Consider the following 14,374-nt stretch of genomic DNA (forward strand, 5'->3'; position numbering starts at 1 on the left):
GTTCCACAACACACACATAGGCCCTTCTGTCCAATTTGTTCATGCTGTCCGAGCCAGTCCCATTTGCCCGCATGTGACCCATACCTTTCCCATCCATATGCCTGTCCAAATACCATTTTGTTTACATTTACATCACAGCAGAAGTCAATTACAGCCATTTAACCTCATGCTGCCCAAATTGCACGCATGTTAACCTACGCTTTTGAAGGGTGGGAGGAAACCGGAGCCTTTGAAGAAAACCCACACAGACACGGGCAGAATGTACAAACTCCTTACAGAGAGCGCCAGATTCGAACCCTGGTCCTGATCGCCGGCACTGTAACAGCGTTGCACTGACCGCTACTCTAACCACGCATTTTCAGAGATTTATTTCCGAGTGTGACCTGCTTCCTGTTTAACGTTGGATGCTGCTTGTAAATAATGTCTGACCCAGCCTTGAACTCCTGTAATCTCTGAGTGAAAGAACTCCCTCCTTTGATGTAACTGGTTTGTTCCCCCCTCCCCCCCACCTCTCATCGTAGCACCTGACTCAATACCAGGAGCAGCATGTTTGGGATCACAGTGGTCTCCGCTTAGTCAGGACCACCTTACTCAGTCCAGACGACTGGACAGCAACACGTTCCTCCTCACGCCGCAAAGTCAATCTCCTGAAATTGTTCAGCAATTATATAGGTCTCTACGTGTCCTGTCGGTGACCCTGATGCACCGCTGGTGAGGTCAGGAGAGAGTAAAAGCTAGAAGGCATGGGTTAAGGGTGAAAGGGGAAACATTTAAAGGGAATATTGGCGGGGGGGGGGGGGGAATTTCTTCACTCAGAGAGAATGATGGGAGTGTGGAATGAACTGCCAGCTGAAGTGGTGAATGCAGGCTTGATTTTGATGTATAAGTAAATTTGGACAGTTACATGGATGAGAGGGATTTAGTCTGGGTGCACGTTAGTGGGACTAGGCAGAATAATCGTTTGGTACAGTCTAGAAGGGCCGAAGAGCCTGTTTATGTGCTAGTGTTTCGGGTGGCTACTGGAAGATGTTGTGAATTTTTCGATAGGCCATCGTTCCTACACCTCCTCCAACATGTTTCTCCTCAGATCCCCTAACGGTCTCCATTTCTTTGTGCTCTAGATGTTGCCCCTGTAAAGGCTGGATCCATCCCTGGCTGTAGGTCCCGTGGAATGATTTTCAAATGCTCAATGATTTTGGTTGGTTGTGCATGGCTTACAGTAGGTCGGAGTCCATGGGCAATGTGTTGACGTGAGGTTTGGCTTGATGCTTTCTCTGCTGCTTTGGCACCTGGACACCTGCTCTGGCTGTTCGACACTGCATGGTTTACAAACCATATAACCATTTACAACACAGAAACAGGCCAGTTCGGCCCTACTAGTCCGTGCTGAACATCTTCTCCCACCTAATCCCACTGACCCGCATTTGGCCATAACCCTCCACACCTCTCCCGTCCATGTATCTATCCAAACTTTCCTTGAATATTAACATCGATCTCGTTTCTACCACCTCTGCCACAAGTTAATTCCATACCCCCACCACCCTCTGCGAGAAGAAATTCGCCCTCATGTTTCCCCTAAACTTTTCCCCTTTTACTCTCAATCCATGCCCTCTTGTTTGAATTTCCCCCACTTTCAGTGGAAAAAGCCTATCCACATTGATTCTATCCGTCCCCCTCATAAACACCTCTATCAAATCATCCCTCATCCTTCTACGCTCCAGGGAGTAAAGTCCCAGCCTGCTCAACCTTTCCCTGTAGCTCAAACCCTGAAACCCCAGGAACATTCTCATAAACCTCCTCTGCACTCTCTCTATACTGTTTATATCCTTCCTGTAATTCGGCGACCAAAATTGCACACTGTATTCCATATTTGGCCTCACCAATGCCTTTCAACATAACATCCCAACTCCTGTGTTCTATATTTTGATTTATGAAAGCCAACATACCAAATGCTTTCTTCACCACATGTGATTTAACTTTCAGGGAATTATCTACCATGACTCCTGAATCCCTTTGTTCCATTGCACTCCTCAATTCTCCACCATTTAACGTGTATGTCCTATTTTGATTAGTTCTACCAAAATGTAGCACCTCACATTTATCAGTATTAAACTCCATCTGCCATCTTCCAGCCCACTCTTCTAACTGTCCTATATCACCCTGTAACCTTTGTATCATTTAGAAATTTATGAATCCAATTTGCCACCCTTTCATCTAGGTCGTTAATATAAATGACAAGCAGCAGTGGACCTAGTACCAACCCCTGAGGCACTCCACTCACCACTGGCCTCCAATTTGACAAACAATTTTCTACCACTACTCTCTGGCATCTCCCATCCAGCCATTGCTGAATCTATTTCACTACTTCATCATTAATACCTAATACTTCCACTTTCCTCACTCGCCTCTTATGGGGAACCTTGTCAAAAGCCTTACTAAAGTCCAAATCAACAACATCCACCGCCTTCCCCTCATCAACCTTTGTAGTAACTTCCTTGAAAAACTCTCCAAGATTTGTTAGAAATGATCTACTACGTACAAAACCATGCTGACTACTCCGAATCAATTCCTATCTTTCCAAATAGTTGTATACATCATCTCTAAGAACACCTTTCATTAATTTACCCACCACTGATGTCAGTCTTACCAGGTTTACTTTTGGATCCTTTTTTGAACAGCGGAACAACACGAGCCCCCTCCAGTTCTCCGGCCCTTCCCCCGTGGCCAGTGACATTTTAAATATTTCTGTCAACGCCCCCACTATTTGTTCACGAACCTCCCTCAGGGTCCTAGGGAATATTTTGTCAGGACCTGGAGATTTATCCACTTTGATCTTTTTCAATATAGCAAACACAACCTCCTCATTAATCCTTATATTATTCATGAGCTCCCGACCATATTTCTTCACTTCATCTGGCTCAATATCCTTTTCCTTAGTGAAAACTGAAGAAAAAAAAATTGTTTAAATTTCACCCATTTTCTCTGGCTTCTCTCACAGCCTCCCCCCTCCCCCCTTCATCTTCAGGGGGCCCAATGTTATCCCTCACTATTCTTTTACTACCAACCCCAACCAACCAATTTTCCCCTGCAACCGCTGCAACCGTGTCTGCCTGTCCCGCATCAGACTTGTCAGCCACAAACGAGCCTGCAGCTGACGTGGACATTTACCCCTCCATAAATCTTCGTCCGCGAAGCCAAGCCAAAGAAGAAGAACCCTTTTTGATTTATTTTTACTTTTTCTGCCAAAGCAGCTTCATTTCTCCTTTCAGCCGTTCTAATTTCCTTCTTAAGGTTTTTTTTACACCTTATATTCCTCAAGCAGTTCATCCCTTCCCTGCTGTTTCTACCTGTTGTCCACATCCCTCTTCCTCCGAACCAAGTTCCCAATATCTTTTGAAAAACAAGGCTCCCTACAGTTTCTAACCTTTCATTTAATCTTCACGGGGACAGACCGACTCTGCGCTCTCACTGTCAGTGAAAAGGGAGCAGACGACGTCCACCTCACCTTCCCCCATTCCTGTTTGGCACATCAGAGTCACTTCCTCGAGACCAGGTACTGAGGGAGGTGTGGGGAGAGGTGGATCCAGGGAACGCCGCCAACTTATCGGGCATACCCCGTCCTGACTCAGAAATACCACTGCAGGTGCACCTTCTCCAGGGCCGCAGGGTTCAAAATGGCAGCTGACTACCACCTTCGAAGGGGCAATGAGAGATGGGCAATGAGAGATGGGCAATGAGAGATGGGCAATAAATGCTGGCCTTTCTGGTCATGTCCAGGTCTCAGCACTGTAGCTGCTGTTTTGATCGTTTGATGGATGGATTGGGATGAGCACAGGGGCAACTTTGGAGCAAGTACCTTGTCCTCACTAAAGTCAATCAAATACCATAAAACCATAAGACATAGGAGAAGAAATAGGCCATTCAGGCCAACAACTCTGCCCCAGCATATAATCATGAACTGATCCATTTTCCCACTCAGCCCCCCTGCTTGGCCTTTGATTCCCTGGCTAATGAAGAACCTGTCAATCTCTGCCTTAAATACACCCAATGACCTGGCCTCCACAACTGCCTGCTGCAACAAATTCCACAGATTCACTGCCCTCTGGCTGAAGAAATTCCTCCGCATCTCTGTTTGAAGCGGACACCCTTCAATCCTGAAGTTGTGCCCTCTTGTCCCAGACTCTCCCACTGCGTAGAACAACCTTTCTACCTCTACGTTGTCCACACCTTTCACCATTCATAATGTTTCAATGAGATTCCCCCCGCCCTTCATTCTCTTAAATTCCAACGAGAACAGGCCAAGAGCTGCCAAACACTTATCATATGATAACCCTTTTATTCTCGGAATCATCCTTGCGAACCATCTCCAATCCCTCTCCAATGCCAGCACGTCCTTTCTTCAATGAGGAGCCCAGAACTGCTCACAAGGCTCCAATTGACGTCCCACCAGCACCTTGTAGAGGTTCAACATCACATCCCTGCTCTTGAAATGAACGCCAGCTTTGCATTCGCCTTCTTCACCCCCAACTCAATCTGCAAGTTTGCCTTCAGGCCGTCCTGCATGAGGACTCTCAGGACTCTTTGCATTTGGTTATTTTCAATTTTCTCCCCATTTAGAAAATATTCTGCTTGCTTATTTGTTTTTATGCCAATGTGCATTACTGTACACTTTCCGATATTGACTTTCACTCGCCACTTCTCTGCGCATTCTCCTACTCTGTCTAAGGTATCGATAAACTAATGTGAACTAGGAGCAGGAGTCGGCCATCTGGCCCATCGAGCCTGCTCTGCCATTCAATGTGATCATGGCTGATCTGGCTGTGGTCGTAGTTCCTCTTCCATGTTACCCTCAATTCCCCCACTGTTCAAAAATCTACTCATGCCTTAAAGACGTTAAATCGTTGTTGACCACCTTGCCCAATTCATTGGAGATGCTGGAATTGTGCAGATGCTGAAATGTGGTACCAAAATCCAACTGTTGGAAGAGCTCAGCAGATTGCGCAGCATTCGTGGAGGGAAAAGGTCAGCCGATGCCTCGGGCCACGCCTCTGCATCACGGACAGTCCCGCATGCAGGGTATACGCGGACCATCCTCTTGCCTCCACAGATGCTGCCTGACCGCCTCCCCCTCCCCCCCGAGGTACTCCAGCAGTTTGTTTCCTGCCCAATTAGTGTGTTCAGTGGGTGCTCGCGACGGTGTGGAAATTTACCCCCGTGAAGTGGCCTCCGAGTAATGAAGGAGGACGATTCGTCTCTGCCTTGGATCCAGGTGGCCAAGTTGTCTAACTTCTGGGTGATTTTGAGGGAACAATCTTAAACAAATCCAATCCCTTCCTCAAGTTTCTCAAAAGTTCTCAGGGAACACTGACGGAAGCTCAAATTTAACTGGCCATGGAATTTACGTGTCAGACACAAACATCTCATATTCACACCACCGTCACCTCTCACCATGCATTTAATCCTTTCCCTTTTTGTACCTGCTTGTAAGATTCCAACCCACCCATTCCCATACCAGAGGTAAAGATGGAGGAATTAAAAACAGAAGCTTCGGGGGGCAGGTGGGGGTGGTGGGGGGACCATTCCTTTCATTTTAATTCAGTACCGCGGCAACAGACTCTTTTGGCCCACGAGCCTGTGCTGCCCCAATGTACCCATGTGACCAATGAACCTACTAACTCCGTACATCTTTGGAATGTGGGAGGAGACCGGTGCGTGTGGAGTAAGCCCACGCGGGCGCGGGGAGAACGTATAAGCTCCTTACAGACAGCGCAGGGGCTTCGAACCCGAGTTCCTGGTCTTGTAAGGGCTACTGCACCAGCTACTGTGACACTGCAGGGTGTATCTTCCAGTGGCTGCTTTCGGAGGAACACAAAAACATAAGAAATAGGAACAGGAGTCGGCCATCCGGCCCGTCGAGCCTGCTCCGCCATTAAACTTGATAATGTCTGATCAGATGAGAGGCTCATCTCCACCGACCTGCCTTTCCTCCCATGTCCCTTAATTCCCCGTCTATGTAAAAATCCATCTAACCTTGGTCTTAAATAGATTCATTGATGTCGCCTCCACTGCTTCAATGGGCAGAGAATTCCACAGATTCACCACCCTCTGGGAAAAGCAGTTACTCCTCGTCTCCGTCCTAAATCTACTACCCTGAATCTTGAGGCTACGTCCCCTTGTTCTAGACCCGCCCCCCCCCCCCCCCGCCACTCCCACCAATTAAAACTTACCCAGTGCCTACCTTTTAGCTTTTAGCCTGGGCCATTCCTGAACACTATAGGGGTACACAATCCTTTGTCCGGAACCCTTGGGGGACGGTGTGTTCCGGATTTCGGACCTTTCCGGATTTCAGAACAAAAGCTGCCCCAGATTTAAGCCCACCCAAAATGTGCTGCCATATCCACCCCCTTTCAGTCGCGCTGCTGTCTCTCTCTCCCCTGACCCACCCGAAACGCGCTGTCTTTTCTCTCCCCATCACCCACCTGAGTCGCGCTGCCGTCTCTCTCCCCCTCGCCCGCCTGAGTCACGCTGCCCTCGCCCTGCTCGCCCGCCCGAGTCGCGCTGCCATCTCTCTCTCCCCTCATCCACCTGAGTCGCACTGCCGTCTCTCTCCCCCTCGCCCGCCTGAGTCACGCTGCCCTCGCCCCGCTCGCCCGCCCGAGTCGCGCTGCCATCTGTCTCTCCCCCTCATCCACCTGAGTCATGCTGCCATCTTTTCTCCCCCTCGCCTGCCACCCAACTGAGTCGCGCTGCTGTCTGTCTGTCTGTCTGTCTGTCTGTCTGTCTCTGTCTCTCTCCCCTCTCTCTCTCTCTCTCTCTCTCTCTCTCTCTCTCTCTCTCTCCCCCCCCCCCCACCCCACTGTATCAGCACCTGGAAAAAATGCCCGTTTTTGGAGCTTTTTGGATTTTAGATGTCCGGATAAAGGATTGTGTACCTGTACTTGCTCCCCATGGACATGCTGAGCTCCTCCACAGTCAAGTTTCTGGTCTTGGGCAATGCTAACCATATTCCCCCTTTCCCCTGCCAGCTGTCCTTCAGTTGGAACTGTGATGTCTTTCTCCAACAGCTAAAGTTAACTTTGGTCTACCAGAGAAAACTCAAATGGCTCCTGATGGGATCAGAGTAGGGGAATCCCATGAAATGTTCCCTCTCCAGAGGTCAGAGTGCCACCCAATTCAAAGTGTGGCACCCAGTAATTGACCCACTCACTCCACAACATCACTACAGGCGTCTTTTCTGACTGTACGATGTGCTACAATGCCTCTCCGGCTAAATGTGCGTTGCTCTTGGTGTCGTTGCTGGGAAAGGTGTTGGTGATGGGATTTGGTGCTGGGATTATGAATATGAATGGTAATGGGTTTTGGGATTTGGTGTTGAGGGCATATATGAAAATATGGAGAGGGATGGGCATGGTTGTGTACGGGGATGGTGTTTGGTGGAGTGTTATGGAGCAAAATAGAAATGGAATGTGTGTTGGGTGTTCCCGGATATGGAAAGTATTGGGATTTGGTGTTGGGAATGTGGGTGGAGTGAGCATAAAAGTGGTGGGGAAGGAAGAAGTTGCATTTGAAGTTGTGGTTGTGGAATGTGAGCTGACTGTATGGGATTTGGATTTGGGAATGTGAGGGGAGTCATCGAGAAGGTGGGCCCTGGGGTTTTGGGACAGTTGTATAGGGGGTCATGGGTGGGATTGCAATTGGGTGTTGGAACCATAGTTGTGGAAGGAATTTGGTGTTGGTATTGAGTGTCAGTGTTCAGAATCAGAATTTATGGTCATGAACATGTCACAAAATTTGTTGCTTTGTGGCAGTTTCACAGTGCAAACATTTATATAAACCACCCTACAACAATAAATAAAAATAATACAATGTGGCATTGTGGATAAGGATAATTCTGTGATTATGGATCACGCTGGTTGGATTAGGCTTGGGCAAAGAATGAAATTGAGCACATAGGTGGAATTGGGTTGGAGATGGGTACTAGGGTTATGGATGGAGAGGAGTTTGAGGTTGGGGATAAATTGGGGCTGGAATTCTGGGAAGATGGGAATGGCGACGTGGGAAGTATTGGGAAGAGTGATGTTGGTCCTGTCACAATGAGTGTGCAGGATACTTGTCCAATGACTACACCATATTTAAATGTAAGATGATTGTGGTCTGATGTCATCCGAGAGTTTGATTCTCTTGCGTGTTTCTCCAGCTCGCTCTGGAGTGCTGGGATTGACAGCAAGACCTAGAAGACGTTGACCAACTCGCTCAGCCTCTCATCAAATGTCTTGAGCAAATGCTTGAGGAGATCAACGGGACAGGCAGCGTCCATGGGGAGAGATGGCTGGTCAAAGGTTTGGGATGGGACCTTGTTCTGGGTCTGGAGTCACATGTGGAAGCAGATTAAGACAGGTCAGCAAACCCCTTCCTGAAAGGACATGAATGATCCAACCTGGCTTTAAAGGCAATTTGCCTTCATGCACAACTTCAATGTTGTCCCATTCTTTCTCGCACTGGATAGAACCACTGGAATGCCACAGCACAGAAACAGATCCTTCAGTCCATCCAGTCTGTGCCGAACAATTAATTTGCCTAGTCCCATTGCGCCCGGCCTATATCCCTCCACGCCCCTCCCATCCACCTTTTTCTTAAATGTCAACAATGAGTTTGTTTTACACTCTCTGCATGAAAGCCCCTCCTAATATTCCCTTTAAACATTTCATCTTTCACCCTTAACCCAGGTCCTCTGGTTCTTGTCTCATCTACCCACTGCGGAAAAAAGTCTGCTTGCATTTATTCTATCAATACCCTTCATAATTTGGAACTCCACGATCAAATCTCCCCTCATTTTCCTATGTTCCAGGGAATAAATTATTTAAAATTTAGATATACAGCATGGTAACAGGCTATTTCGGCCCAAGAGCCTGTGGCGCCCAATTACACCCAATTGACCAAGAATTCCTGTATGTTTTGAACGTTGGGAGCAAACTGGAGCCCCTGGAGGGAACTTACACAGACACAGGGAGAAGGTGCAAACTCCTTACAGTATTTGAACCCCAGTCCCAATCGCTGACGCTATAACGGTATTGCGCTAAATGCTACACTAACCACGCAGCACAAAATGTTCTAACCCTTTTAGCCTTTCCCCTTAACTCAGGTCCTCAAGTCCTTGAAACTTCTTTGTAAATCTTCTCTGCACTCATTTTAATTGATGTCAGAGAAGGCTTTGCCCATTTCTGTTTGACCCCGGGAATCTCCGCCCTTGGTTTCCTCAGTGTTGATCAGGCCAACAGTCCAGTCAATGCGGCAGATCAGCTGAACACTTCACTGGACACCAACACCCTGTTGGTGGGTTTAAACCCGTGCTTCCTGCAGTTGGACATTTCAACTCCCCCCAACTATTCTGACAGTGACCTGTCTGCCCTCAGCCTCATCCAACGTCAGGGTGAGGCCAAACGTAAATGCGAGGAACAACACCTCATATTCCTCCTGGACAGCCTTATGCCTAATGGCATGAACATTGATTTTTCCACCCTCCTCACCCCATCTGATCCCATAAGATCATAAGATATAGGAGCAGAGGTAGGACATTTGGCCCATTGAATCCACTCCTCCATTCCATCATGAGCTGATCCATTCTCCCACTCAGCCCCACTCCCTGGCCTCCTCCCCATAACCTTTGACCCCTGACTATTCAGATACCCATCAATCTCTGCCTTAAATACACCAAATGACCTGGCCTCCACAGCTGCCCACGGCAGCAAATTCCAGAGGTTCATCACTCTCTGGTGGAAGAAATTTGCCCTCATCTCTGTTTCAAATGGGCGCCCTTCAATCCTATGTGCCCGCACACATATATATATATATATATATATATACACCATAACATCTAGGAACAAAAATAGGTTATTTAGCCCATTGAGTCTGTCCTGTCATTCAATCATGAGCTGATCCATTCTCCCACTCAACCTTTAATGTCTTGACTAATCAAGAACCTATCAATCTCTGCCTTAAATACACCCAATGCCCCACCTTTGATGTTCTGCATAATTAAGAACCTATCAGTCTTTGTCTTAAATACACACAATGACCCAGCCTCCACAACCGCCTGTGGCAACAAGATCCAGACATTCACTGCCCTCTGCCTCACTTTCCATCTCTTCTTTACCCACTCCTGTAAAAAATATCCCTCTCACTCTAACTCCAACCCCCGTTCCTAGAAGTCTCTCTCTCTCTGCTTGTCTCTCCACCTCCCACGCCTTCTATCCTATTGCGTCTGCCCCTAGCTTCTTTCCACCTTTATTCACATCAAATCACCCCTTCCCTTTCATCATGTTAAATGTACTTGACCCGAAATGTTGACTGACCATTTCTACTCATGGGTTCTGTCTGAACCGTTGAATTCCTTCAGCAATACTTTGTTCATGATCCAGCGTCTGCAGCCCTTGCCATCTTGGAATCAGCCTTTCCCCATTCAGCGCCTTCATTTCCACTCTATTCTTAGCCTTCCCCATCCAAACTTCACTTAGTTATGATCACTATTTCAGAAATGCACCCCACTGACACTCATGCCACAGCTATGTTACCCAACATTCGATCCAGTACCATCTCTTATTTAGTGGGGACCAGCAACTCTTCTCCGGTCTGGACTATATGAAACAGAATATTACAGCATAGTACAGGTCCTACAGCCCATGATGTTGTGCCGACTTGTGTAGTACTACATAACAATCCAAGCCTTCCCGTCCTCACACCCATAACCCTCGGTTTTTCTTACATCCACGTGCCATATGAAAGTTTTTTGTACGTCCGTATTGTACCAGCCTCTGGGAATGAATTACAGCAGTGGTTCTCCTGCTTTTTCTTTCCACTCACATACTACTTTAAGTAATCCCTAAGCTATCAGTGTTCTGTGATGAGTAAGGGATTTGGTTAAAGTAGGATGTAGGTGGAAAGAAAAAGTTTGAAAACAACTGTTTTAATCGTCCCTCATTGACTCGTTATGTGCACGGTTTCAGAACTCCAAAGGAAATGGGCCAATGACCATTTTTCTCATCTGCCACTTCTAATCCCAACACTGCATCCTGTCTATATTCCTGTTGTTACCTTCTCCACTATTCACACACACCTCCACTCTTTGTATCATCTTCATGTGACTCCAGGACCCGTAGCAATATGGCTGTACCTGAAAAGTATGCCATGAGGGATGGGCAAACAAATGCTGGCCTTAGAAAGAATAACTAAATAAAAAAAAAGGGATGTCGAGAATGGAATGGGCCGATTTCAGTTGAGTTAAATTGGGAGAGAGTTAGTGGGATTTGGTCTGTGATGGCTTGGTGATTGCGGTGGGGTGGGGGGGAGGGGTGGGGTTGGTAGCCTTGAGATTGATGGTTTGGGTTGATTTAGAGCCACGAGAGGTGGCTGGTTGTGATATTGTAATCTGTACTTTTAGAATTGACATAGTTTGGGTAGGAGTGGGATAGTTTGGTGGAATTGGTTTGGTATGATTGGGATAGAGATAGTTTGAGAGGGATTGAGGCTGTGTGAGTGAGAAGATAAGGTGGGATTGGAATATTTGAATAGCATAATGATTGGGAATGTTTGGTTTGATTGGGGTGATATTGGGAATGTTTGGTAGGACCGGGAAGACTTGTGTAAATGGTCCAGATAGTGTTTAACCCAAAGTAACCATGTCCCCTGTATCTCTCTGCATTTTCTGCTCTGTCTCGCTGGCAGTCGATGATGGTCTCGGATATCTTCCCACCTTCGGGCCCTGCTTCGTGAACCTGTACGGCAGCCCACGAGAGTTCACGGGCTTCCCTGACCCCTACGTAGATATGAACCTGGGGAAGGTAAGAAGCAGCAGGGTTCGACCCGCCATCTGGCGGGTAACTGGGCAGTGGTGCGTCATCCTCTGCAGTGGGACTGGTCGGCAGTGATGAATAGAACATAGAATGTTACAGCACAGTACAGGCCCTTCAGTCCACAATATTGTGCTGACCTACAGTATATAAAACATCTCAACAAACTTGACCTTCCCTACCTCATAACCCTATTTTTGTTGCATCCAATGTGCCTAAGAGACTTTTCAATCCTACATCACCCCTGGAAATGCATTTCAGATACCCACTAATCACTCTGTAAAACAAACTTACCCCTGACATCTTCCCTAAACTTTCCTCCTTTCACCTTGGCTCTCTCGTTTACTATTGCCCTGGGAAGAAGGTGCTGGCTTTGAACCCTATCTATACCTCTCGTAGACATAATCTTGCAGACCTCTATTAAGTCACCTCTCATCCATAAGACATTGGAGCAGCAATAGGCCATTCAGCCCATCAAGGCTGCCCCACCAATTGATCCATTTCCCCACTCAGCCCCACTGCCCGGCCTTCTCCCCATAACCTTTGATGCCCTGGCTAATCAAGAACCTATCAATCTCTGCCTTAAATACCTGGCCTTCACAACTGCCTGCGTCAACAAATTCTACAGATTCACCGGCCTCTGGTGGAAGAAATTTCTGTGCATCTCTGTTCCCCATTCATTCCTGAAACTGTGGCCTCTTGTCCAGTGCTGCGATGTTCTATGGGAAACACCCATTCGACATCTACCTTGATGACGCCTTTCTTTCAACATTTGAAATGTTTCAATGAGGTTCCCCCCCCCCCCCCCCCCCACTTCTCCTAAATCCCAACAAGCACAGGCCAAGAGTTGTCAAACGCACCTCGTATGATAACCCTTTCATTCACAGAATCATCCGCTGGACAAAGTAGTGACTGTCTTACGGTCGACAAATGTTGAAGAATTTTATGTATGTTGCATTCTCAATGTAGTATTACTTGACAATAGCAGAACTGTCCACAATACTCCAAGTGAGGTCTTACAGGTGCCTTATAAAGCCTCAACATCACATCCCTGCTCTTATATTCTATTCCCCTTGAGAAGATCTTGAGATCCTGAGGTGGATGACCTCTACGAGCCTGAAGGGCAGCGCAAGGTCTCCTGACCGTTGGAAAATAGTCTGCCTCTGTGTGACAGTACAGTATATCCCATTCAGCCCCTTCCAGCCTGTTCCATCTTTAGAGATGCAAGTGTGTGCCATTCAACACAGCAAGATCCCCGAAACTTCATGTCAGTGAGTTCATTTGCTGGTTAGAGTTGATGATCAGGGAGGACTCTGAGGGGATGGGAGAGGGTGGTGGGGGGGAGTTCGATTCTCCTCCTCTCCCTCACCATGGTGGTTGTTGCTTCATCTACATTCCCCTGGGAGAGAAGCTGGACATGGGTTGAGCACGTTCCCTGAAAGATGGCCGTGCACATTGTACAATCTAAATATTTAAACCTAGACATACTACCAGCCCATGAGTCCCGCCCAATTACACCCAAACGATGGAGGGAGAAAACCGGAGCCACCGGAGGAAACCCACGTAGACACAGGGAGAACGTACAAACTCCTTACAGACAGCGACGGATAAGAACCCCGGTCCCTGTTGTGGGCATTGCTCTGACCGCAACACTAACCATGACATCCCATGTGTTCTGAAATTCGTACTTGCTGCAGCCAACAGGGACTTGTAAAGAAAAGATCTATCACCGTGAACTAATTGAATTAAATAACAGAGATGATAAATTCATTAGATCAGTCTTTCTCAACCATTTATTTTGTTTTAGCCCCCATAGGACTCTGCTCCAAGTTTATGGGCCCCCCTTCCCGGTGAAGTTGGTTTAGTTGGTCTTTTCCTTTCTTCTCTCCTCCGGACTCCACACAAAAAAAACATTTTAAAATTTCAGTCTGTGGGCTCCCTAAGATGTGCTCTGGGTCCCATGGATCCCGTTAAGAATGGCTGAGATAGAAAATAAATATATATTCACAGTAATCCTGGGGCAAATAAAGTGTTACGAGCCCAGAGGACCCCAAAACCCAGCAGCAATAGATATTCACCAAGACAAATGGTTACTGAAACAAACGTTGCTTTTAATTATCTTTAAACATGAAAACAGGATCAAGCTTTAACATCAAAATTAACTTACTTAATCTAACTTAACCCCCTTCTAATTCTAAGCACATGTGTGTGTCATATGTGTGTGTAAGTTCAGAAAAGTTATTTGATTCACCATCCAATCTCACTTCTCATTCCTCCAAGTTCACTGGTTGCAGGCAATTCTTAGACTGTGCACAGAATTTAACATTTATGAATCTTCACCAGGCTTTGGTTCTTGAAAGGTAAATGGTTACCGCTCAGGAAGGTTCTTGTTGGTTTTCAGAGAGAGATTTGTTGTTCCTGGATACCCACAACTTATTCCTTTTTAATCGTCTACTTAAGAAACTTGCCCCATCAGGGTTCTCCAGATGAAAACTTCTTTCTTATAGGTCACCACAGAGTTTCTTTTT

General features: G+C 47.0%; 1 protein-coding gene across 12 annotated transcripts in view; it reads left to right on the plus strand.

The window, feature by feature from the left end:
* The window catches only part of dysf (dysferlin, limb girdle muscular dystrophy 2B (autosomal recessive)), a 444,465-nt gene that overhangs the window by 247,921 nt on the left and 182,170 nt on the right, over positions 1–14,374 (plus strand). For 9 of the 12 annotated variants that reach the window (XM_069923420.1, XM_069923428.1, XM_069923419.1 and 6 more), the window contains exons 17-18: positions 1,122–1,157; positions 11,722–11,837. In XM_069923420.1, coding sequence (XP_069779521.1) covers positions 1,122–1,157; positions 11,722–11,837 — 152 coding nt within the window. The remainder of the gene's footprint in view (positions 1–1,121; positions 1,158–11,721; positions 11,838–14,374) is intronic. The other 3 variants (XM_069923422.1, XM_069923429.1, XM_069923430.1) reach the window with 1 other exon arrangement.

This window comes from Narcine bancroftii, chromosome 3 (assembly GCF_036971445.1).
Source record: "Narcine bancroftii isolate sNarBan1 chromosome 3, sNarBan1.hap1, whole genome shotgun sequence".
Lineage (NCBI taxonomy): Eukaryota > Metazoa > Chordata > Chondrichthyes > Torpediniformes > Narcinidae > Narcine > Narcine bancroftii.